Source organism: Nicotiana attenuata, unplaced genomic scaffold (genome assembly GCF_001879085.1).
Source record: "Nicotiana attenuata strain UT unplaced genomic scaffold, NIATTr2, whole genome shotgun sequence".
Classification (NCBI taxonomy): domain Eukaryota; kingdom Viridiplantae; phylum Streptophyta; class Magnoliopsida; order Solanales; family Solanaceae; genus Nicotiana; species Nicotiana attenuata.
In genome coordinates, this window is record NW_017670324.1 from 813079 (window position 1) to 840911 (window position 27833).

The 27833-nt window shown below is 39.5% G+C and overlaps 1 protein-coding gene across 1 annotated transcript; it reads left to right on the top strand.

The window, feature by feature from the left end:
- The first annotated feature begins 8303 nt into the window (after positions 1–8303).
- Positions 8304–27207, top strand: LOC109237874. The gene is made up of 11 exons (XM_019404268.1): positions 8304–8551; positions 14404–14447; positions 16789–16869; positions 17116–17223; positions 18580–18671; positions 18895–18969; positions 19038–19107; positions 20765–20866; positions 21180–21288; positions 22176–22238; positions 26837–27207. Exons 1-11 carry the CDS (start codon positions 8374–8376, stop codon positions 26923–26925), a joined length of 1011 nt encoding a protein of 336 aa, XP_019259813.1. The 5' UTR covers positions 8304–8373; the 3' UTR covers positions 26926–27207.
- Positions 27208–27833: the final 626 nt, after the last annotated feature.

Genomic DNA, 27833 nt, shown 5'->3' on the forward strand with positions numbered 1-27833 from the left:
GATTGTTTGCTTGCATGGTGTCCCAGTTTCCATCATTTCAGATAGAGGTACTCAGTTTACTTCACAGTTTTGGAGAGCCGTGCAGCGAGAGTTGGGTACTCAAGTTGAGTAGAACACAGCTTTTCACCCTCAGATGGACGGGCAGTCCGAGCGCACTATTCAGATATTGGAGGACATGTTGCGTGCTTGTGTCATTGATTTCGGTGGTTCATGGGATCAGTTTCTACCGCTCGTGGAGTTTGCTTATAACAACAGTTATCTGTCGAGTATTCAGATGGCTCCATATGAGGCTTTGTATGGGAGACGGTGTAGATCTCCAGTTGGTTGGTCTGAGCCGGGTGAGGCTAGGCTATTGGGTACAGACTTGGTGCATGATGCTTTGGACAAGGTGAATGTGATTCAGGAGAGGCTTCGTACAGCTGCAGTCGAGACAAAAGAGTTATGCTGACAGGAAGGTCCGTGATGTGTCTTACATGGTTGGGGAGAAGGTTCTATTGAAGGTTTCACCCATGAAGGGTGTTATGAGATTTGGGAAGAAGGGTAAATTGAGCCCTCGGTTCATTGGACTTTTGAGGTACTTCGGAGGATTGGGGAGGTGGCTTATGAGCTTGCTTTGCCACCCAGCTTATCGAGTGTGCACCCGGCATTTCATGTTTCTATGCTCCGGAAGTATATTGGCGATCCGTCTCATGTTTTGGATTTCAGCACAGTTCAGTTAGACAGTGATTTGACTTATGATGTGGAGCCAGTGGCTATTTAGGAGCGTCAGGTTCGAAAGTTGAGATTAAAGGGTATAACTTCCGTGAAAGTGCAGTAGAGAGGTTGGCCCATGGAGGAGGCTACCTGGGAGACCGAGCGGGAGATGTGGAGCAGATATCCTCACCTATTTGAGGCTTCAAGTATGTTTCTTGGCTCGTTCGAGGACGAACATTAGTTTAAGAGGGGGAGGATGTAACGACCCGGCCGGTCGTTTCATGAGTTACCGCTTCGTTTTCCCTATTTCTGCTTCTTTATGCTTTGTTCATCAGTGTTATATGGTATCGGGTTAGTCGGTTCGAATCCGGAATGGTTTGGAAAGGGTTTGAGACACTTAGTCTCTTAAGCTGGTCTTTTAGTTGGAAAAGTCAACTAGAAGTTGACCTATGAGCAAACGATCTCGGAATTTGGTTTTTATGATTCGGATAGCTTCGGGAGGTGATTTGGGACTTAGGAGCGTGATCGGAATGTGTTTTGGAGGTCCGGGGGTAGATTTAGGCTTGAATTGGCGAAATTGAAATTTTGGCGTTTTTCGGTTGGTAGCGGAGATTTTGATATAGGGGTCGGAATGGAATTTCAGAAGTTGCAGTAGGTCAGTTGTGTCATTTGCGACGTGTGTGCAAAATTTCAGGTCATTCGGATGAGGTTTGATAGACTTTTTGATCAAAAGCGGAATTCAGAAGTTTTTGGAGTTCTTAGGCTTGAATCCATGGTTAATTTGATTTTTCGATGTTGTTTTAGGTGTTTCGAAGATTGGTATAAGTTTGGATTGTGGTATAGGACTTGTCCGTACTTTTGGTTGAGGTCCCGAGGGCCTCAGGGTGATTTCGGATGGTTGACGGGAGGTTTGGAGTTGGAATTTGCAGCTGTAGTTGCTGAAGTTCCTGTCATAACCGCACCTGCGGCTAAGGGACCACAGGTGCGGGCTCGCAGAAGCGTTTGGGAAGCCGCAGATACGGCCAAGAGCAAGAGGTCCAGAAGTCGCAGGTGCGGAAGGCTTAGCGCACCTGCGAGACCGCAGGTGCGGAAGGTAAGGCGCAGGTGCGGTTCCTGGAACTTAAGTGAATTTCGCAGATGCGCAGCTGGGACCGCAGGTGCGGGTCCGTAGGTGCGAGATTTTGTGCCGCAGAAGCGGTTTAGCTGTGGCAGAACATATATAATTGGCCCTTCACGATTTTCAGCTCTTTTTCACCATTTCTAAAACGATTTTGGAGCTTTTTGGGAGATTTTGAAGAGGGAATTCAAGGGAACTTCGTTGAGGTAAGATTTTTTAACATAAAACTCGTTTTTATGGTGTTATTTCACAGATTATGGTTGTAATTTATGGAAAATTAGTGGTTGAAATTGAAGAACTAGGGCTTGTAATTGGAGACCTAAAATTTGGGATTTGAGGGGTCATTTGTGGTTGGATTTTGGTAAATATGGTATGCATGAACTCGTGAGAGGATAAGGATTCCATTGATGTTAATTTTGTCGGATTCCGAGACGTGGGCCCGGGGGTTGGATTTGGCCCATTTCGGGTTTCTTGATGTAATTTGATTATTTTCGCATGTGCTTCATCCCCTTAGCATATTCTAATGTTATGATTCTGATTTTGGGTATATTCGACGCGAGTTGAGGCCGATACGAGAGGCAAAGGCATCGCGGGCTAGAGTTTGGACCGGATTGAGGTAAGTAATGATCGTAATGTTGTCCTGAAGGTATGAAACCCCGGATTTCACATCGTTGTGCTATTTTGAGGTGACACACACGCTAGGTGACGGGCGTGGGGTCGTGCACTATTGGGGATTGTGACTTGGTCCGCCCAGTACGACTATTAAGTTGAGTATTTACTTGGAATCTATTTGATATTGTTATATTTTAGAAAGTATTATTGTGTTTGTTGCTAAATGCTGTGTCTGGGCCTTGTGCCGATTGTTTGGACCCTTAGGGGCTTTTACAATTGTTTTCCTCATTGTTTTCGGTTTGATATTTACACTTAGTCATGCTATGTTCTTACTGCTTTCATAACTCGATTTTTATTCACTCCTTTTAATTTCATAAATGATATTTGAGCCGAATACTTGTTTTACTGTCAGCCCGAGGGGCTTGAGTGAGTTTGACTGAGTGAGGCCGAGGGCCTGTATTATGAGGATGTTATGGGATCGGACTGCGCGCCGCAGCATGTGGTACTGATTTGTGATATATGAGAGGCCGAGGGCCTGATTTATTATGCCACGAAGTGGCTTATGATTGTTATGAGGCCCAGGGCCTGTTTGATTATGCAACGAGATGGCTTGTTATTGCGCTTGGGCTGTAGGAGCCCCTCTAGGAGTCTGTACACCCCCTGTGAGCGTGGGTACACAGTGTGAGATGTGATATTGCCCGAGGGGCTGTTGTTGTTTCATGTTATTGCCCGATGGGCTGTTGTTGTTTCATGTTATTGCCCGAGGGGCTGATACGAGTGATTGTGAGATAGCCCGAGGGGCTGGTTCTGTTGATATTTTGCCCTCGGGGCGGTTATGGTACATGTTTTACCCGAGAGGCTGTTTTACGTTTCTATCCTTTTACTCACTGCTTTCATCACTCGTTTGAAACCATTGAAAAGTGTTTTTAAAAGGATTTTACTGAACTGAGATGTTTTTACGAGTTTTACTGCTTTACTACATTGTTCTGGACTTATACCGTTTTGCTGTAGCATCATGCTGTGGTTTATGTGTTTTCTTACTGCTCAGATGCCTTTACTTTTATTACTTACTGAGTTGGCGTACTCACATTATTCCATGTACCTTGTGTGCAGATCCAGGAGCCTTGGATCGCGATAGCGAGTGTTGATATTTCTTACCAGCTGATCCTCGGAGTTGACTAGGTAACTGCTTGGCGTTCGCAACCCAGTGCTTCTCCTTCTTATCTCATTTAGTCTTGTATTAGCATTTCTTTCAGACTATATTGTCTTTATCTTATTCCTAGACGAGTGGTAGTTGCTCATGACTGTTGACACCCCGATGTCGGGCTGTATTCTTTTTTCTGCATTGTCTATCTCGACTTATATTATGGGATTTTCAAGTTATTATTGACTTTAAATGTCTTATAATTGTTGGATTGGTTTTGGGGCTTGTGTCGGCTGGCCTAGTTTCACGATAGGCGCCATCACGACCGGGTCCGTTTTAAGGTCGTGACAGATGTAAACTATTATACTTGTTTTATTTGTATGCTTTTGGGTTGCATGTTGTAATGTAAAATTGATTAAGTCTAGGTCTTTTGAGCTCTAATAGGCTTTCCTTGTTGTGCAACAGAAAATGCACTATCTACTAAAGACTTTCATATGTGTGGTTTGACTTTTAATTTTGGAAAGGCAGGTATTCATATTGGTTGTATGTATAAGGAAGAACTTGTTATTAATAGGGATTGGATAAGGTCAGCACAATTGATCACACAAAGCTCGCTACAGATCAAGCTCAAAAGCCAGCAACACACACAATACATGGAGGACATAATTAATAAAAGGGGAAGAGTTAATACCACAAATTAAAACAAAATACCACAACTTCAATACTCAAACAAGGTTCATTGTTACACAACACCTCCTAGCATTTGAACAACCAAAAATACACATTGAAACATAAACTAATAATAAGCAACATCTTCAAATTTTTTCTCTTCTTCAATTTGTCATCAAGTTCCATTTTATCCTTCTGTAAGCCAAGAATTAACGCTTTGATTGGCTAGAAAATTCCAGATCATACCACTGAAAAAAACCCACAAGCCACACGACTCTTAGCATGAAAATGTTAACTAAACCATTATAAATAAAATGAAATTTTATCCATAATATATCACATAACATATGATGTATGAAAGATGATTACCTTATTGTATTTGCATTAAAAAAACGTTTTCCTGGGTTAGCATTTGTCGTTGATGTTCTCAAAAAAGTAGGTTGTCCACAACCACAAAATACATTAAACCTCATCTTCTACAAATACTTGAAAGGGTGTTCCTTCTTTCAAAAAAGTTTGGGTAAGAATGAAGGATAGATAAAATGAGAAAGATAAGAAATAACTCAAATTTTTCTTATTTAGCGATCTTAATTTTTACCGCTAAATAGAAAACCAAAAATATTTTCATATATTTCGAATTGATCAAATCTATTTTGAAGTGAAAAAAATAGCCTTGTCTACTATGTATAAAGTAATCAACTCCAAAGGACTCTTCGAAAGATTTTGAGATTTTATTATCAACATTCTCATCAAATTATTACTTTCTATATATTGTATGTTTCTTACGAAGTTCTAGTTCAATATTTATTTTAAGTGTAATTTTCGTGATAGAAATCATAGCACTTGTAAATCCTTCTTCTTTATACTGTTAAAGAAATTAATTTTTTTTTTACATTTCACAGAACTTTTTTTTAAACTTATACATAGCATATTAGGTATAACAAAAAAAGAGATCCCATAAATATGGGGCTTAAAAGCTAAAGCTGTTGTTTTACTTGCTTTGTGGAAGGGCCACCCTAGATAAGAGAATTACTTTTTTTATAAAATAAGAAAAGCATGCGAAGATGACCCGATAGACCTTGTTGAGCATGGTTTTAACACTTTGAAGAGACACGTGTCGTGATAGTGACGACAAGACGGCTACAGAATTCATAGCCAGTCTTCCTTTCTTTTTATTCTTAGATATTAGTCTTCATCAGCCTACTTCATTAGTATTCCCTCCGTTTGGCTTTTAGAGAGATGACTAATTTTAAAATTTAAAGAAGGTCGTATTATATTAGTGAAGAATTTATGATTTTGATTAATTTGTAAACTAAATATAGTAAATAATTAAATAATGCTAAAAATTATGGTTAACAAATTTAGACAATGAACTAAGCATTTATATTGGTTTGTCTTTTAAAAGTACTATATCAATTATTATAACATATAAATTATTTTATAACAAGCAAATCTATCTATATAGAATAGGAGAAGCAAAACCACTACATTAAGACAAGTGTCTTAACCACAAAAAGCCAAGTGGCATTGTTAAGACAAAATAAACTACTTTTCTAACTAACTTTTTATTGAATTTTAAATTTTGAATTAATTGGTTACACTACTTGAATTAATAAATATAGATATTATAATTATCAATAAAAAATAAAAATACAAAAAAATATTCTACTCATTCAAATAGGAGTTTTAAAATTATTTTAAAATAAAAAACAAAAATAACAAAAAATAAATAATAGGAATTTCAAAAAAACATATTGTACAGATAAGGTTGTCTAACTGAAATCATAATAGATATTGAATAAAAATAACATTAATGTAAATTTATATGTAGATAATATCAATAGTTAAAGCTAAAATTTAATATATCATATTGAAAATAAAATAAAAGTAGTTCAAAATTATTATTTGAATTATAGGTAAAACACTAAATAAAATATTAATTAAAAATATTATAGTAAAAAAATGCATAACAGAGGATGATAGAGATTGTTTGAGTATATTTATGATTTTGATTAATTTGTAAAATAAATATAGTAAATAATTAAATAATGCTAAAAATTATGGTTAACAAATTTAGACAATGAACTAAGCATTTATATTGGTTTGTCTTTTAAAAGTACTATATTAATTATTATAACATATAAATTATTTTATAACAAGTAAAATCTTAAAATTGACCGCGCATCGCGCGGGTGCCTACACTAGTAGCAAAGAATTTAGAAAGCACTGAAGGTATGCATCAAGCATGATACTAGTGCAATATTCTGGAGAGAAAGCCTACATTAAGGCTGGCATGTGGGACCAGTTAGGCCCGGGACCGGCCCAGGCCCACGAGCCCATTAGGGTAGTAGGCCTAAAACCGGGCCTAACCCGGTTTAAAGCCCCGGGGACCAGGGGGTGGGCCTGCTAAGTGGGCCGGTTCTTTGAAGAAGCTCGTGAGGACAGGACCGTTTGGGCCCGGGACCAGGTGCTAAGTGGGCCAGTACCGGTCCTAACCGGGCTCAAACGTGCCCAACGGCTATTTTTTTAAAAAAAAATTCCAAAAAGTTTTCTAACCGTTGCAACATTTAAAATATGGCAGTTGGCCTGCAAAAATAGCCGTTTGGGCTTTGTAAAATAGCCACTTTAACCCTACCCCCCCTCCCCCCCAACTTTGTTTTAACTCCAAACTTTTTATAATTACACTTTTTCCCTATTTTCAACTATAAATACCCCTCATTCTTTCATTTTTCTCACAAAATCATCAATCTCTGTCAATCTCTCTCTAGTTTTCTTCTATAATTGGTTACTTTATTGTTGCAATTTGTGTGAAAAATTGTGAAGTTGGTGAATTGAAGTATTCAAGTCTTCAACGATAATTAATTTTCAACAAGTTGTTCGTCAATTCGGTAAACTCGTTCCAACTCTTTAGTTTTAATATTATAGTTTTATTTGTTTTATTTACTTTGTATAATTATAATTAAGATGGCCTATTCCTTAAAAATATATTTAGTAAAAATAAGGAAAAATTCAAGAGTGGTGAATCTAGTGGCCAATCTATTCCTCCTCTAATTCCCCGAGCTCCCCTACCCAAACCCCATACCCGCCCTCCACCTGCTCCTATTCTTGATAGTGATAATACTTTATTACAATTTACTGAGAGTCAATATGTGCATAATGTTGGAGGTGGTGTACACTTGGATCATGAATATATGAATTCTCTTTATGGTAATCCAACTATTGATGAAGAAGATGAGCAGGAAATAGATTTGGATGAAACGCAACCGGATGACGATACACCCACTAGTCCTGTTGCTGAAGTTAACCCAACTAATCCAAATGATGCCTCGTCTGACCCCCCTGTTACTATCCTTACTTTTTCTAGATAACCTTCTAAACGGGCCGAAACATCTCTTGTTTGGCCATTTTTTATTCAAATAAGAGAAAAAAATAAAGCTAAATGTAAAACTTGTGGCAAAGAGTTAGCTTTTAACTATGTTACTCGGGGGTAGGGGGGGGGGGTAAGGAANTATCAATAAAAAATAAAAATACAAAAAAATATTCTACTCATTCAAATAGGAGTTTTAAAATTATTTTACAATAAAAAACAAAAATAACAAAAAATAAATTATAAGAATTTCAAAAAAACATATTGTACAGATAAGGCTGTCTAACTGAAATCATAATAGATATTGAATAAAAATAACATTAATGTAAATTTATATGTAGATAATATCAATAGTTAAAGCTAAAATTTAATATATCATATTGAAAACAAAATAAAAGTAGTTCAAAATTATTATTTGACTTATGGGTAAAACACTAAATAAAATATTAATTAAAAATATTATAGTAAAAAAATGCATAAGAGGATGATAGAGATTGTTTGAGTATATTTATGATTTTGATTAATTTGTAAAATAAATATAGTAAATAATTAAATAATGCTAAAAATTATGGTTAACAAATTTAGATAATGAAGTAAGCATTTATATTGATTTGACTTTTAAAAGTACTATATTAATTATTATAACATATAAATTATTTTATAACAATCAAATCCTTAAAATTGACGGCGCACCGAGTAGCTATGCTAGTTTAAAGAAGGTCGTATTATATTAGTGAAGAAAACCTTTGTGACTCGCTATCGGTTTTGACCATGGCTGCGGCATCGACCAGCTTTCATATTCGCCGGAGATTCCACTACAACAGCAACCTCCTTCGACGACGGGAGAACTCGTTTCCCGAACGGGTTAAAGCTTCCCAAGCGCGGATCATAATCACAGCTTCCATGAGAGCTCGACGTCCTCAGAACGTCCCCGGAGATTTCTTCGTCGGTAATCTTTGTTTTCAGTTTTTATTTCACCTTTGCGTAACTAGTAAAGTTCAGGTAAGGTGGTTGGAACAGTAAGGATCCAAAGCAAACTGAACTTTATTGATAGAGTAAAATTAGAACGATTACCATGGGAATTAACAACTGAAACATAAAGGAAAAACAACTGGAAACACTTAGGATAAGAAGGGGATGAGAATAGTGGAATAATTGCAGATATGAGAATTCAGAAAGAGTCTACTCATTGCCTACTATTTCCTTCTGATTTCTGCATATTTAAACTATCCTAACAACCTGCCGAGCCCTTCACGTGATCAGCCAATACGCACAACAAAATCTGTTAGCTTCTTGGGCGTTTTCCTCACCCGTAAACTTCTTCTCAAAGTTTTGCTTCGTCTTTCCACGTTGGCATCCGTCTCTATATCCTCAATTTCCACCTCAGCATCTGGGCTCTTAACATTAGCCCCACCTGAAATGAGAACCTTGTCCTCAAGGTTCAAAGTTGGTTGGGCCAATTCGTGAGAAAAATCAGTTAACTGCAGGGGTGTGATCTGGTTATCCGGCTACCTGATACACCCTTTGAGCATCGAAACGTGGAAGACGGGGTGAATTTTTTGCGCCATCAGGTAACTCCAGCTTATAAGCAACATACCCAACCTTTTTGAGCACCTTAAAAGGACCAAAAAAACCTGCGTCCCAATTTGTGGTGAGGCTGTCCACGGACTGAATGTTGGCGATAAGGTTTGAGCTTAACATAGACCCAATCCCCAACCTGGAAGTGGTCTCTGAGCGGCGCTTGTCAGCCTGGTTTTTCATACGCTTCTGAGCCTTGGCTAAATTCCATTTCAACAAATCCAGCACCTCATCCCTTTGCAGTAAAAATTTTTCCACCAGGTCACTTGAGCTGTCACCCATAACATAACGAGTGATAGCAGGAGGCTTCCTGCCATAAAGAGTCTCAAACAGAGTCATGCCAGCAGGAGTTTGCAAGGATGTATTATACCAAAACTCGGCCCACGAAAGCATAGCTACCCAATCCTTAGGCGTATCTGCAACAAAACAACGCAAGTACTGCTCAATGCATTTGTTCAAAGCCTTGGGTTGTCCATCGGTTTGTGGATGGTAGGCTATACTCATAGCCAATGTAGTCCCTTGTAAACGGTGTATCTCTTGCAAAAAAGCATGAATGAAACGTGGATCCCTATCAGTAACAATGGTACGAGGGTGTCCATGTAACTGTATAACTTCTCCCACAAAGGTCGTTGCTACTGATTCAGCAGTAAAAGAGGACGGCAAGGGGATGAAATGACCATACTTGGTCAAACGATCCACCACAGTCAAGATTGTGGCTTTTCCCTTTGAACTAGGAAGGCATGTAATAAAATCCATCGCGATATCCTCAAATACCAACTCCGGAATGGGTAAGGTTGGAGTAATCCAGCGGGGTGATGGTTGAGGTCCTTCATTTGCTGGCAGATCTGGCAAGCAGACACAAACACCTTCACATCCCTTTTCATGTGCTTCCAATAAAAATTAGAAGCAAGACGATGATACGTGCGTGTTATTCCAGCGTGGCCGCCAACACTAGAAGCATGAAATTCCAGTAGTAACTGTTGGTGGAGGGAATAATCTGATGGAATAACCAATCGGCCCTTAAAAAAGAGTAACCCTTCACGGAAAGTATAATTAGGCAACAAGGCTGGATCACGAGCAAGGGTTTGTTGAAGTGCCACTAGTTCAGGATGTGTAGAGTTAAGCAGGCACAATTCAGAGACAAATATAGGAACACACCCCGTAATGGCCATGTACACAGACTTCGGGATACGGGACAAGGTATCTGCTGCACCATTGTTCTTTCACGGACGGTGTACGATGGTAAAGTCATATCCAACCAATTTACCAAGCCATTTTTGTTGTTCAGGTGTTTGAATAGTTTGGTTGGTGAGGTTCCTTCGAGCTTGCTGGTCTGTGAGTATGGTAAAGCGACGACCAAGCAAGTATTGCCGCCACTTACAAACTGCCTGAATTATGGCAAACATTTCCCGATGATAAGTTGAGGCTTATTACATACGGTTGCTCAACTTTTGGCTAAAGAAGGCCACAGGATGTCCTCCCTACGAAAGAATAGCTCCTATGCCAACCCCGGATGCATCTGTTTCCAACTGAAAAGGTTTGGTGAAATCTGGGAGAGACAACACAGGGGTGGAACTGAGATAATACTTCAACGTGTCAAAAGCAGTCTGTTTTGACTAGGTCCATTGATAAGCATCCTTGCTCAGTAATCAGTCAACGGCGCGGCAATAGAGGCATAGTGATAGATGAACCGTTTATAGTACCCTGCAAAACCCAAGAAGGTCGTGGCCATTGCTCAATTGCTGTGATTTTCAAACGGACAACCCAGCATTCGAGATCACATGACCCAAATAATCAATGGACTGCTGGCCGAACACACGCTTTGACTATTTGGCCACTAGTTTGTGTTCATGCAAAAGTTGTAAGACTAATCGAAGATGCTCCAAATGAGCAGTCCAATCGGGACTATACATGAGTATATCATCGAAAAAAAACTAGACAAACTGGCGTAGATAGGGCCAAAAAATCTAGTTCATAGTAGCTTGGAATGTGGAGGGCGCATTCGGCAACCCAAATGGCATGACCAAAAATTCATAGTGACCCTCATGAGTGCGAAACGCTGTCTTCTCAACATCCTCTGGTCTTACCCGTATCTGGTGGTAGCTGGACAGTAGGTCCAGTTTAGAAAAAAATTGCACCATGTAATTCATGAAATAGCTCATCAATGGTGGGAAGGAGAAACCTGTCACGAACAGTACTGGCGTTCAAGGCGCGATAGTCCACACAAAAGCGCCATGTACCATCCTTCTTGCGCACTAAGAGAACCGAGGACGAAAAGGGGCTGGTACTCGGCCGGATGACTACTTCCTTGAGCATTTCACTCACCAGTTGTTCCATGACATTCTTTTGAAAATATGGATAACGATAAGGCCTGACATTCACTAGTTCCGATCCTGGCAATAAATGGATTGCATGATCCTGTGGTTGAGTTGGCGGTAAACCGTGAGGTTTCTGAAACACCTCGAAAAATGAATCCAACAACTCCAATATGGCTGGTAGTGGCGCATCAGACGCCTGGGGAGGATCACTCACCAATTCCAGACGATAAAAAGAGGATATAGAGTCTGTGGCAGCCATACGGCAAAGAATGTGCAATTGCACGTATTGGGGCTCGGTGGGGGGATCTCCACGCCAACTGTAGTGATGTCCCTCACAAGTAAACTCGAATATACTAGCAGCATAATCAGTAACAATTGGGCCTAATGTAGCCAACCATGAGACGCCCAAAACCAGGTCGGAGCCATGAAGAGACAAAACATAAAAGTCTTAAGGATAAGGTACTACCCTGAATAGTAATGGGACCTCGCCGACAAACACCCTCACAGGGAAGACGTTGGCCTTTTCCTACAACTACCAAGAAATGGGGGGTCGACTCAACCTGAAGCTGAAGGAAGCGAGCAACTCGAGTCCGGATGAGGTTGTGTGTGCTCCCTCCGTCGAGCAGCACTTGATCAGGAGAACCAAAACGCAGGGAGTTGGGAGAAGCTCCGCCGGCTAAGGCATGGTAAGAGATGGCAGAATGTTCCTGAACCTCCAAGCATTGGGGTTCTTCTGCTAGAACATCATCCGAAACAAAGGATTTCGGCAAGACAACTTCTCCTTGAGATTCCTCAACAAGCAACAGCAGATGAGGCCTCGCCTTACAACAATGAGTAGCAGAATACTTCTCGTCACAATTGAAGCACAAGCCTTGTTCTCGGCGGCTTTGCAATTCTGCTGGTGTAAGGCGCTTAATAGGAAAACGCCTGGTAATCGGAGAGGAGATTACTGGTGAGGACATGTTTGGAGAGGAAGAATTAGGCCCAGAATGAGGACTAGGTGTGGGCAATAAGGGTTGGGTCCTGATAAATGCGGGTCGGGCAGGGTCTTTTTCAGCAATTAATTGTTGCTCATGAATATGGGCTAAGTCAATTACCTGGTCCAAATGAGTAGGCTTATGGGCCTTAACTGAAGCAAGAATATCGGGCTGCAGGCTCGAAAGGAAACACTCCACAAGGTATTCTTCAGGCAATGACATCGTTTCATTAAGCAAAGATTCACACCGGCGCTGAAAATCTGCCACCGTAGTAGTTTGCAACATCTTAGGGAGACGATCGACGGGAGATAAAATATGGCGCTAACGAAAATGACACAACAATTTATCAGTGAAACTGGCCCAATCGCTAAGTTGCTTATTTCGATAAAGCCACCGGTACCATTCCAGCGCCTCACCGTCAAGGTAGAAAGAAGCCATAGTTAACTTATGCTCTGCCACAATACTGTAAAAGTCGAAGTACCGCTTAGCTTGGAAAATCCAAGCCTCTGGGTGAGCGCCATTAAAACGACCAAACTCAACTAGTGCTGGTTTATGGCGAAGAGCAGAAGGGCCACCTGTATGAGCAACAGCGATATCGAGCGGCACCGTCGAACCAGCGGACTGGGAAGCTTCGAGCATCGGCAAGCGAGCAGTGATGTTAGCTACCTACGCAGCCAAATCCTGAAGAACTAATGCCTGGCTCGCCATGGCAGATCGGAGATCGGAATCGGAGGAGTCAGACGATGTAGCAGCGTTCCGTCGGAAGCCTTAAGTTTCGAATCAGTTGTCATCGTAGATGAAGGGAATGAAAGCACCAATGGAACAGTAAGGATACAAAGCAAATTGAACTTTATTGATAGAGTAAAATTAAAACGATTACAATGGGAATTAACAACTGAAACAGAAAGGAAAAACAACTGGAAACACTTGGGATAAGAAGGAGATGAGAATAGTGGAAGAATTGCAGAGATGAGAATTCAGAAAGAGTCTACTCATTGCCTACTATTTTCTTCTGATCTCTGCATATTTAAACTATCCTAACCTGCCGAGCCGTTCACGTAATCAGCCAATACGCACAACAAAATCTGTTAGCTTCGTTGGCGTTTTCCTCACCCGTAAACTTCTTCTCAAAGTTTTGCTTTGTCCTTCCACGTTGGCATCCGTCTCAATATACATGTCAGCTTCCTCAATTTCCACCTCAGCATCTGGGCTCATAACAGTGGTCCGGCCCTTCTGCGTATAGCCGGAGCAATTTTCATCCTTCCCCTTTTTGGGAAGTAAGTACAACTTTTTTTGCACAGAGTACGAAACACGTGAAGCATGGCTCGACGTCTCAATGATCACATCAAATTATGCCAATTTTCGGTTTCTGAATTTTCTCCCGCTTTCACAAAGTACAATTTTTTTGCATCCGTATACCATCACGTGGCGCGGCCTGGCAGATGAAAGTGCTCTGGCCCAGGGCTCTCACATACTTTTTTCTAGGATAGGAGCTTGATCAAAGACTCAAACTGGATCATTTTTCATTTTCCTTTTGGGGGGAGTTGAGGGGAATATACGTGCACTTTGGTTCCGTCTTCTCGAAAGACCCAAATTACAGAATTTCCGTACTGCATTTTGTCTGTTTGTTATTTTTTATAAGCTTTTTCTCAACTGTATTTAGTTTGAACAATTCATTAGTTACTATTGGGTAATACTAATTATGTAATAAATATGTGACATTAAAGTCCAAATTAAGGATGTACTTCTGTCAACAGCAGTTCAAAGGGATATGATCAATGATACTTGCTTGCCTTTACCAATGATTCAGTACAAATGCGATGACACTAGATGTGCTTCCTGTATTATATATGATTTGATGCTTTTATGATGTGATGTTGAATCATGTTATTTGATTTAATCTTTATGCAACTGTGTTTACTTTGCAGATCATACGTGCATAGACTGTGATACCTGTCGATGGATGGCTTCGGTAACCAAATTTTCTGTTTAAGTTATATGTATGAATAGACCAAGATACTTGTCAATGATTGCTCCCGTATGATCCCTGTTTCATGGGGCTTGAATAGATGATATAACACTGCACATTACCACTCAAAATTGAGCATGAAATTAATTATCGGTGATTCTATAACAAGGTAGTGCTCTGTTTTAGCATTTTCATTTGGAGTGGAGGAGAGGGAAGTTGTATACTGTATAGTATGGTGGAAACTGGAGTAACTCCTGATCTGTTTTTAATCACTGTTGTTTACTCTTACTGCTGAAATAAGTAGGGAGCTATCGCCCTTTTGTCTTAACAACTAGGTTACCACAGAAAGGATTTCTGCAGTTGGTGTAAACTTGTGAATGGATATTTTGTTCAGGTAGTAGATAGCCTTAGATTAGCTGTAATGCTTAAATAGTTGAAGAAGAATCTGTAACAATGTGTTATTTATAAGAGAGGAGACTAAAGGAAAGCTGGAAAACATGTTAAGTGCACCAATTGGAATGAAAGTGACGTATTAAATTGGTTAAGGGATGGCAACACCAAATTTACTTCATCGCACGACAAATTCGTAAAGGAGGTAAGTTTTGGTGATAGGATACATTAAAACGGGCGAAAGTTGGACAAGATTAGAACGGGTTGAGAGTAGTCATCCAATGCTATTTGATTTTTACGGAAAATGAGAGGGGGAGACCTAATTTGGATAATAATTATTTTTTGGGGAACCACTTTGGCCGAGAATGATATGTAGAGACACTTTTAGTAAGATGACTTGAGCAAGTAGTCAAGAACTGTTCCGGAGATATGATTCATGGGGCAGATGATTTTACTCTTGTTCCATCACTGGTAGGTGTACTTGGAAATTTTCCGATATGTTGGACTTGTTGAATGTGATGAGTCTGTAGTGTAAAACAAGTCCAGATTCTTGTAATTCCCTAACAGTACTAGATAGTACTGTATATCAATAAAATCTTACCTTATAAAAAAAAGGTGTACCTGGAAATTTTCATCAGACTGGTACTTTTGGGAACACTTTAGTTCTTCATTCAGGTAAATGAAGAAAGGAGGTGCAACGGATGCCAAGGATATACAACTAGTTATCCTAGTAGGGGTTGTATATAAATCATAGCAAAGGCTCTAGCAATGAGAATTAAAAGCGTTATGAATAAGCTCTGGGACATCTTGCTAAATACTTCTGTAGACGGGTAACAAACCCTTGTTGCAAGTCCTTTTGCGAATGATTTTGTAATCTAGATTGAGGATCAGAGAACCAGTTTGTTAGTGGGATGTAGCAAAGGTTTTACGTTCATGTGAAATAAAACTTTTTTGTTTGACGTATTTGTGGTAGTAAATCTTTGGAGAATGTTTTACCAACTAGTTCGCACTGGGTATGGACAAGATAATTGCAGTGTCAGAGATCCCCAAAAAAGAAGATTTTCAGTTGTCATGTCATATATATATATATCCTTGAGAAGACATTTGAAGCACCGGAAGCCTCATGAGGCTGAATGCCTCCTGTTGCGGTTGTATAATAATGAGCAGTTCGGTAAGCAAACAGTATGCTATGGCAAGTGTCATCCTCCAAATACTTTTTACTGAGTTCTTATTGCAAGTGTCTACACAGGGTTGGAGAACCTATAATCTGTATGGAGATCTAGTCTCCAAAAGAAGGTAGCATTCTTATCTCAGTGTGACATCTGGAGCTATCTTGACAACAGATATCTTAAGGAGGATAGGATGCTTTATTATTGGTGATGTCTGTGCAAAAAGCATGGAAGGATTTGAACTACCTATTTTTACAATGATTTTACGCTGCTGAGTTATGGCTGTTGATCTATGCTATAGTCAAGATTTAATAGGTGCTCTTGAGCTTGTGGCAGAGATGCTGGAAAGTTGGAGGTTTAGCTTAATTGGAAAATTAAGAAAAATAAGCTGTGGAAACCCCTATTTTTGGATATTCTGGAAAGTAAAAACAGTAGAACTTTGATTGGATTGAGAGACCGAAAACGAGGGTCAAGAGCTTACTTTTATTAATTAGTATTCTGGTGCAATATGGAAATACCATACGTGTAGATTGTTGGCTAAATTATTGGAGGCCTGATATATTTTTCTACAACATTTTGTAAAAACACCACCACCTTGGTCTAGCATTAACGGATTCTTTGTATTTATAAACATATTAATGTGTTTATTGGTGTATTTAGATCATAAAGACTTAGATTTTGTCCTATTGTATTTGGGTTTCATCCCTCTTGGATGTGTTTTTCAAAAACTGCTGTCATTGAAAACTAATTTGGAACTGATAATTGCTTTATTTCTTGTACTTTAGGAGAACTTTACACGAGTTGATGACATGTCAGCAGTCTTTAAACAGCCCAGCTGTGAAGAAGAACGACTGAGAGCTCTTCAGGTACTCTATTTGGTATTTTCATCTATCATCTGATTCTCGATTGGAAAATAATATTAGCGATAATCATTGTGGAAAAAGAACTTTAGAACAAAAAAGACATTCCTAAAAAATATGCATAGCAATTCTAACTTCTAAGTTGATATGCTTTTAGCTTGGAGAAACTTTATTTGATACTCTTATCTAATCTTAGTTCCAGTTACTTTAAACATGGATCTAACTTTCTATTTGGATTGATGATGCTTCAAGGCCTTAATATCATGCCCAACAAATTCAATCCATACAGAGAAGCCTGCCCGTGATATTTTAGAAGTTCAGAAGACTTTTCCAATTCCAATAGATGAGCATACAATGCCGGTAGATCCGTTCTCCTTTTGTAGTTATCTTGTGTATTTATTTCTCACTAAACAGTTGAGATAATTGAAGGAGTCTGTCAACAGATATATATTTGATCCAAACAAACTGTAGATTAACTAATGCTGCTTTGTTCATCCTCATCATCATCTTCATGGCAGAAACTAAATGAAATCCAGTTAAAGGCTGGATTTCGTTTGACGTATGCTCTCATTTTACTAGTCCATAACTCCTTGAATATGCAGATTACGTTGTTTCAGTGGCACAAAAAAACCCTTAGGTGAACAATCCCTTAATTCTTAGCACAAGTCAAACTCGTGGTTAAAGATTGACCCAAACAGTTAACTCTGGTCAGCGGGTCAGAATTGACTCTTGTGCATTGCCCTATAGGACGGGAAGGCCTTTGTGCTTTGCTGTGTGCCGCGCGCACTGATTTTCTGACAGGACAGCTTTTAGTAAAATGTTCATACTTCCTCCGTTCCAATTTATGAGAACCTGTTTGACTGAGCACGGAGTTTAAGAAAAAAATGAAGACTTTTAGAATTTGTGGTCCTAAACAAGTCAAAAAGGGGCCCAGAGTATTTGTATGGTTATAAAAGCTTCTCATTAAGAGTAGAATTGTAAGTTTAAGCTAAATTGTTTCCAAATTTAGAAAGGGGCCATTCTTTTTGGAACGGACCAAAAAGGAAATAGGTTCACATAAACTGGAACGGAGGGAGTAATTTTTTGTAGGAATGTCGGAATGACAAACTGTTTGAAGTTTTGGAAACTAGACTTCAAGAGCTTTAATTTAATATATTACACCACCCACAACTTAATCTACATTGGGAGATATGATCGTTTGAAGTTATAACATGTGCGGCTATGATTGTCTTATTCCCTCAAACGCTTCCAACTTGCTCCCATGATACTGAAACCCACCCGAGTCCCCGTGATTACCAACCAAAACATTCCAACAAGTCCCAAAACTCATTTCGAAGTTTTTGAAAGTATCGGATGTCCCTGATAAAATTGGAATGATACAGAGAAGATTAGCATGGCCCCTGCGCAAGGATGACACGCACAAATCGAGAAATGGTTCAAATTTGATGATTCAAAAAAAAAAAAATCATAATGGGACTCATTTACTAAAAATGAAGAATCGGGTTATTACAGTTTCTTTTTAGATCACATCATTCTGCAAGTCTTCTGATATATTTATTGAGAAGTTTTAGCATTCTTGAGTGATGAAATGTATAATTAGTTCTTAATGCCATTTCTCTTTTCCTATCTGGCGCTCACAGATGTGTAGAACTTGCAACATCACCTATTTCCTGAAACTTGTGTCTGTCTTATCCAAGTGTTTTCTACTACTTTCAGGGTGTTTACCACTGTGGTTATCATTCTGAAAAGTCGTTTGGAGCTGCTTCTTATTTGATTGTTCGTGCTGAAGGAAATATTCTTGTTGACAGGTATTTTAGCATTCATACTTCATGAGAGCTTGTTGGCTTTACAATAAACAAAATACGGGGTGGCTGAAGAGAACTAATTTAGTAAGTAGGGGAATGTTATCTCTTATCATTACTGGGAAACAATATAAGGAAGTTGGAGAGTTGGGAATTGCTGGATATTAGAATTTCGAACGTTGATGCATATGAACTTAGTATTGACAGGTGCATAACTAAATATTTGCAGTCCAAGGTACACAGAAAGATTGGCAAATAATCTTAAAATGTTAGGTGGAGCTCGTTACATGTTCCTTACACACAGGTATGGTGATATCGTTTTACATCATCTTGTTCAGTCCTAGCATGCACTAATTATTATTTTGTTACCAGGGATGATGTAGCAGATCATGAGAGATGGTCAAATCACTTAGGCTGTGAGCGGATTCTTCATTCACTGGAGGTAATATACTCAAACTGTTGACCTTTTAGTGAGACTGATCATTTAAATGATTAATATAGAACTCAATTCTGAGGCTCAACAAATGTCTGTCTCCATCAATCTACAATCTATAAGGTAGAGATTTGGACCTGAATTCCTTTTTAATTGGCTCTTGTATTCCTCATCTATACTCTTGTTCATTGGTTCTTATATTCCTCAATCCTGATGATGGTCTTTTATCAACTTGAAAGAACAATGTCGATCAATAAGGGGTATACCTAGAGTCTGCCTGCTCACCCCCAAGTCTTTGCTAAAGCTCCAACGCCTTTGACTTTGTAACCTTTGGTAAAGTGTGTGGGGCTGGTGGCTGCTGTCCCGTTGCAAGCTCAGTTCAGCCTGTTGACTCTATCCGCTGCAAAATATAAGAAAATTAAGCCACATCCAGTAGCTTTGCTCAATGCGTCCAGTGTGCGCTGGCAAACTGACTTAAGTAAAACTCCGACAGTGCATTTACTGGTACAGTCTAGTCGTCTCTCTGTTAATGAAAGCTAGTTGAGACATGTAAGACCCAAGAAAATCAAATAGTTCTCTCCAAAGAGCTCGGCTGAAATATGGTGCCTTGTCGTTGACAAGGTGCGTTGGTAGCCCTCAATATTTCACCACATGATTAAAGAAAATCTCGGCTGCTTCACTTGTGTTGTGCCAAGGCGATGCCAGTACAAATGTCACATACTTGGATAATTGGTCAACCACCATCATGATTGTGTCGAACTCTTCGGACTTTCCCATGGCTTTTCGGAAATTGGCAATGGTTCTAAGTCTTTCAGGTGCTTGATTCTGAATCTTATCTTGCTGGCACACTAAGCAAGTCCGCACATAGCATTCTGTATGATCGCTTGTGGCTGATAATAATCTGAGTCTAGTTTTTGACCAGGAGCAGGATGACCCGCCCATAAGATGTCATGACATTCCTTCATTAGCCTTCTTTGAAGCACATATATCCATCATGCCGCAATAAGCAATAGGCCGTCTTTACCTAAAACGCCTTGTCTTGCCTAGGGCGGCCAAGTCTATAAGCTGCTTTGGCTTGGTGTGTCCTGCTGCCTGTCCATCTTACCGCAATAAGCAATAGGCCATCTTTACCCAAGAATGCATTGCTTTGCCATAGTGTATCCTGCTGCCTGCCTACCCTGATGGCATCAAGTTTGCACTTCTAGCTGTGATGTTGGCTGCTTTGCCTTATAAATAAGTGTGTTCTCTTCTGGGCTTATACTCCAGCACATAGTTGAAATCTAGAAAGTTCTGGCATGGAGCTTACTTTGGTGTAAGCTTCTTTTGTGTCTGAAAAGCAGCTCGTGACAACATTATCCATCTTGACGACAAAATACCCGAGCAAATAATGTTGCCCTGTACGGAAGCAATGCACAATGTGGTCATCTCCTTACGCTATTATTTGTGATGAGAAGTGATTCATACTGAAGTCACTGTGCTTCATGAGTTGTTATCTCCTTGGCTTTAGGGAATGCTTTGTATCACTTGTGATGCGTATAGGGAGTTATTTCTCTTTGCAATATGTAATTGCTTCTCTTTAAATGGCACTCGTAAACAATGGTTTTTATATCTCTTATAAGATGCATTTACAATCCTAGACAATGATATTGACATCAATATATTTCAGGTAGATCATTCAACTACTGCCATAGAGATTAAGCTGGAGGGAAGTGGACCATGGAGCCTTGGTGACGACATCGCACTTGTACATACACCTGGACATACAAAAGTGTGTAAATTGTTCTTTGTACCTGCTTAATCAACGTAGAATTCATTGTTTATCCAATTAGTTTAGGGATAAATATAGTTTTGATTTCAAAATTTTATCAGTGGCTGATGATTCTTTCTTGTTATCTTCGTGAATTCATGGATCAAAGTCTTAGTTGACCAATTCTTAAACTACGTACAGTTCACTTGTTTATCAGTTTAGTCTATTTCAACATTATACGCTTAATGATTCTTTCTAGTTATCTTTGCAAATTCATGGTTCAGACTTTTAGATTACCAATTCTAACACCGTTTTGTGTTTGTCATAATGGTAGGGGTCAGTATGCTTGCTCTACAAACCATTTAAAGTGCTTTTTACTGGAGACCACTTTGCAATGGGTGAATTTGGCTGGTCCATTTTTGAGAGATACAACAAGCTTTCAGGTGCACGTTCATGGTATCTTTATTATGTTATTATGTTATATTAGCTGTGATGACAATCAAATGGCTAGTGGATTGTAGGGTGAAGATTTCCCCTGAATAGAGTTAATGTTGGAGGAGCATATTCCATGAGGGGAAGGGGGAAGAAAAGATACCTTTACAGTGGACTCAAGAAAACTGAGAAAAATGTTGTAGTGGATTAGTCAATCCATATATCAGCAAAAGGGAATTGGGATTGCTTCCAAGTATTGGCTGTTCACGATCGCAAGCACTATTGCAGCCTGCTTTAGCTTTAGCAGTGGACCTGAAATAAATCATTTGGGGAAGAAGATATAGCTCTTCTCTAAGTGCCTTGCTAAGTATATCTTATTCAGCAAGTTAGCATATATGCCCTCTCCAAATGAATCTGAAAAGATTATCTTGATGGACAATTACTGTTTGGACAAACTTAGATCTAGGAATCTCGACTCTGGATAAGTAGTGGACAGATGTCAAGCTGGGGTAACTGGTAACCTGCTCCATGGTCATTGACTAATTGGAGGTGGGCATAATGTGATTTCAGTTATACTCTTAAAAGATGTAAAGGGGGGAGATATGATTCGTAAAGGGGGGAGACATGATTCTTTCATGGCTCTCATTGTGATGCATTGTTGAGCATTTATGGGGTGAGATGGGGGCCTCTTTTGGGGGTTCGGTTCAACCCATTTTTTATTGATGAGAGCATGGAACTATTTTTGTCTGCGAAAGAGGTGTGTAGGGTCGTAAATGTGAAATATGTTTGGAGGTGGAACTTTGGCCATTTCTGCGATGTTTTATCTTTAGGTTTCTTGCTTCCTAGTAATGTTTCTTTTGCACGGGATTTGATATCTTATCTTCCATTACTTTTGCAGTTCCAAAGCAATTGAACAGTGTCAAGTTGATGCTTGAGTTGGATTTTGAATGGATATTGCCAGGTGAGTAATGCTTTTTGTACAGAAGCTTGACCTGTTGGTACATTTATAAACTAAATCAAGAGCTAAATGAGGCGACAGCGCGTGGAAAACCAACAGGATACAAGGAACATATTAGCAGCAACTAATGGTTATCAGTAGGGGTGGCAAATGGGCGAGTTGGGCTGAATTTTGGCGGGTCAAAATGGGTTGAGTCATTAAATGGGTCATTACCCAACCCAACCCAAAGTATACTTGGGCTAAGATGGGTTGGGTCAAGATGGGCTAAACAATGGGTCATAGCCCAACCCGCCCAACTTGACCCATGTTTTAGAACCACGCTCCATCTTGCATAAACAAAGCCTTTTACCTTTTATCTATGTATGTTCGCTACTTTCTTAGCTTCCTCATCCAGCCGTATTAGCTCATCAACTCGCCTTAGCGCACGTTCACTATATAGGTGCGGACTTGCGTACGGTATCACTTGCCTAACAGCCTGGAGGGAAGAATCCGAGGGTAGCCTGATGATTAAGGGACAGGGACACTGAATTTATTCATTCCATGCACGACGATGAATTGCTATATATCTAATTTTAAATTTTTAGCTCAGGAACACATGGATTAATCTTATACTCAACTATTTACGAGCTTTTATAACTTTCTAAAATTAAATAATTATTTAAAAGTGTAAAAGAAAGAAGAAGAAAAAGCAAAGAAAATAGCAGTTGAAAAAAAAAAAGACAATGTTTCAGAAAATCTTTTGAAGAAATTTTTTGTGCAAGATAAAGGTTTGGCTAGTTGAATTTTTTTGTCGTAATGTTGGAATTGTTTTTAGAAAAGAGCCTTCGGGCGACATGAAATTTTCAGAAAACTTTGTCGATTTCTTTTAGAGAAAAACAACCCAGACAATTTTCTTTACAAACATTGATTTATATATATTTACGTAGTTATTATTTTTTCTCTCTTTACAATGTAACACAAGAAGTCCTACTCCCCACTTAAGAAGTACTCCCTCATTTCCAAAAAATATTATTAATATTTTGAGAATCAAAATATATTTTTTTAAATACAAATTAGTATTTAATGTTTGTAAATTGAAAAATATTTTTTATGTTATTTCTAAATAAGTAATTTCACCACAATTCAATAAAATTATCATATTTACATCAAAACTTAAAAACCTTGATTCTCATTTTTAAACTTAGATACATGACTAATGATGGGGCAACTAAGTAAATTTTTAGATAAGCCTTCAGTTGGGTTGAGATCCCTTTGTTTTGGGTGAGTTCATAGGTTGTATTTGGGCTACTTCTTGGGTTAGAATGAGCTATAAAAAAGAAAAAATGTGATTGTATAGCCGCCATAAAAATGATAGTCGAAAAATGTATAAAGTTTGTATATATATATATATATATATATATATATACAAATTATACAAATTATATACACTTCGGCGTACCAAATGTAAATAGTTTCTGGCGCGGGCTAAAAGTGATAATACAACAACATACCCAGTAAAATCCCACTAGTGGGGTCTGGGGAGAGTAGAGTGTACGCAGACCTTACCCCTAAACCGAAAGGGCAAGAGAGGCCTGTTTCCAAGAGACTCTGCTCAACAGGAAAAGGCCAATATATCAGAAGAGAAATAAGAGAAAAGACATGTAACAATAAAGATACCAGAAAGAAAATAGCCACTAACAAATAAGTGAAAGGACAATAACACAAAACACGAATGTGAATACAAACAAAGACCGCTAACAAAACCTACGAAACTCTAACAGCACTACCCGGGTACAAAGAGGGAAGAACTCTCGACTACCCCCTAGCTACCACCCTAAATGCTCGACCTTCCACATGTTCCTATCAAGAGCCTTTTGTCCTCGGAAATCTGAAGTCGCGCCATGTCCTGCCTATCACCTCGCCCCATACTTCCTAGGCCGCCCTCTGCCTCTTCTCGCACCTGCCAAAGTCAACCGCTCACACCTCCTAACCGGTGCATCTAGGCTTCTCCTCCACACGTGTCCGAACCATCTAAGACGCGCTTCCCGCATCTTGTCGTCCACGGGGCCACGCCCAACCCTCTCCCGAATATCTTCATTCTGAATTTTATCCAGCCTAGTATGCCCACACATCCATCTCAACATCCTCATTTTTGCTACTTTCAACTTCTGGATATGTGAATTCTTGACTGGCCAACACTCAGCTCCATACAACATGGCCGGTCTAACCACCGCTTTATAGAACTTACCTTTGAGTTTCGGTGGCACATTCTTGTCACACAGGACTCCAGACGCTACCCTCCATTTCATCCACCCCACTCCTATACGGTGCGTAACATCCCCATCGATCTCCCCATCTCCCCGGATAATTGACTCTAAGTACTTAAAACTTTCTCTCTTTAGGATGACCTGTGAGTCAAGCCTAACTTCCACATCCGCTTCCCCCGTCACGTTGCTGAACTTACATTCCATATATTCTGTCTTAGTCCTACTCAACTTGGAACCTTTAAACTCTAGAGTCTGCCTCCATACCTCCAGTCTCCTATTTACGCCGCCTCGCGTCTCATCAATCAGAACTATATCATCAGCGAACAACATACACCATGGCACCTCTCCTTGGATATGGTGTGTCAGTGCGTCCATCGCCAAAGCAAATAAGAACGGGCTGAGCGCGCAGATCCTTGGTGTAATCCCATAGCCACCTGAAAAGCCTCTGAGTCACCTGCCACAGTCCTAACCCGAGTCATAGCTCCATCATACATATCCTTTATCGCCCTAATGTAAGCCACCGGCACACCTTTCACCTCCAGACATCTGCAAAGGACGTCCCTAGGGACCTTGTCATATGCCTTCTCTAGGTTAATAAACACCATATGCAAATCCCTCTTCCTATCCCTGTATAGTTCCACCAACCTCCTGATAAGGTGGATAGCTTTCGTAGTAGAACGGCCCGGCATGAACCCGAAACTGGTTTTCCGATATAGACACCGCCCTCCTTATCCTCATTTCCACTACCCTCTCCCAGACTTTCATGGTATGACTTAGTAACTTGATACCCCTATAGTTGTTACAATTCTGGATATCCCCTTTGTTCTTGTACACCGGAACCATTGTACTCCACCGCCACTCATCAGGCATCCTCTTTATCTTGAAGATAACATTAAACAGCCTAGTCTGCCACTCCAAGCCTGCCCTACCCGCATATCTCCAAAACTCTACTGGAATCTCGTCAGGTCCGGTTGCTTTGCCTCGACTCATCTTACCCATCACACCCACGACCTCCTCAACCTTAATGCGCCTACAATACCTAAAGTCTCGGTGACTCTCGGAGTGCCCCAATTTCCCTAACACGATGTTTCCATCCCCCTCTTCATTCAGAAGTTTATGAAAGTACGATTGCCATCTTTGCCTAATCTGGGCCTCTTCCATCAATACTCGACCGTCCTCGTCTTTGATACACCTCACTTGATCCAGATCGCGAGCCTTCTTCTCTCTCGCTTTGGCCAATCGAAATAACTTCTTATCCCCACCTTTGCCCCTCAGTTCCTCATAAAGCCGACCAAAAGCAGCAGTCTTAGCCTCTGTGACTGCCATTTTCGCCTCCTTCCTAGCCTCCTTATATCTTTCTCTGTTCGCTCTCCTTTGATCCTCGTCGGTGCTCTCTACTAACTTAATGTACGCCTCTTTCTTGGCTTCTACTTTACCTTGGACCACGTCATTCCACCACCAGACGCCTTGGTGCCCGCCATCTAAAAGTGATAATACCCCTATAAAAAATGATACGTTAACTTGGGCACAACAAGTTTACCCATGAGCTAAAATGTTTGCAGCCCAACCCATTTATCTCTGGGCGGGTTGGGCGGGTTGGATGGGTTTTGGCTCAAATTGCCACCCCTAGTTATCAGCATGTGCAAAGGTTCAACTTTGTAAACCATTTCTATCAATGGTTTGGGCTTTGAGAAGTCTATACATGTGTTGTGTTTGACGCTGATGCGACTTTCCCTTGTCTTCAGTTAACACACCGTATATCTTTCACCATTTTTTTTATTTTAATATCTTACCTTGAAGATTGCACCGGGGGTGGGCTTCAACTGGAAATATGTAGCAAATTCCTTCTCCTTCCTCTTTCCCCTCCCAAGAAAAGCTATCCTAACAGTTTAATGTTGTTCTATCTGGCTGCATCACCCGCCTCTTGTACCTTCAATGATATTTCTGCTTGTATTTTAGTTCTTAAAACCATCTTAAGCTTCACGTACTATTGTGCTGCTAGTGCAGAAATGTGTTTGCTTCTAGTTTTATTGTTTTGGTATTGCAGTTAAGGGTGTTAATTGGTCGGGTTTGGTAGATCAAAAGATTTGAACTAATAAAAGAAGTCATGAATTAACTGATCAAACTTGGACTAAAATGGTTTTAGTCCAGATGGATAATTACGACTCATAACCAAATCTGTCGTACTTTAAGTTTGGACTAGTAACAATTTTCTGGGTAAAATTGGCACTCTTAGGGTGTCAAAGGACGGGTCAAAATTAGTTGAGGTTTATGATCTCATGCATCCGAAATTCACTTGCATCTAGTTGGTTGGATCAAGATATTTGAGCAATTTAGTGTTCTCTTGTTCTTCAGGCCATGGTAGGAGAACAAAATTTAGCGACGCTGAGGAGAAGAATTCAAGCATAAGAGCTTTCCTAGAAACAAAAATGCAGCTGTCATGAGTCCTGTCGCCGTTTCCTGTTGATAGGATTTTGTAGATAAACAGTTGGTTCATGTATCCAGTTCTTGTAATAATGTAAGTTCAGGTATGGTTGTCTTGGAATTTGTGGACCACAAATAAGCTTTTGGCCTAGCAGCTTTGCTTATGAATTTTCATGTAATGATGTAATGTATGATAATCTTCAGAAGAAAATGACTTGAGAATTTGCTCAATATTCGTTCTTTATGGTTCGAGTATTGGCAGGAAGCATTAGATGTTCCAAGCATGACACGCTTTGTTCTTCTAATGGTTTGCCATTGGCTCAGGCCTGTTTGTGTACAACTCTATTCATTCCTTACCAAAATTATAAGGAAGATTATTTTGTGAAAGGTAGAGTAGGAATTGTACATCTTTTTATAAAAAGAAGCATTGGAAGGGAGGAAAAATGGATGGAGTTGGGGAGAGAGAGAAGGAAGTGGCTACTGCTTCCAAAAAGGAAAAAAAAAAAAGAAAAAAAAAAAAAAAAAAAAAAGAGGAAAAATGCCCACAATGCGAATGGCAAATTGTTTTCGTCAATCACTTATGGAGATGCGGCTCAATATAAAAAGACTACAAGATGCTTATATAAAGATGGAAATACAATCTATATTATATTAAAAGGAGGGTACCGAAACATCTATATCTATATATTTATATTATTATAAAAATATGAATAATTTATGCTAAATGTTGAACGACTAAAATGCCTTTGAAATATTGATCGGCTTTTATACCCTTGTATATTTATATAATTTAAGGATGTAATTGTTAAATTATTCTAAATTCTTTTCCAATCGGAATTAGAATTGTAACATCAAAAGCTTCACCATGATACAAATTTGCGATAAATTCTTATACCAATCAAGTATATCCTACTTACCGTTGAAGTTT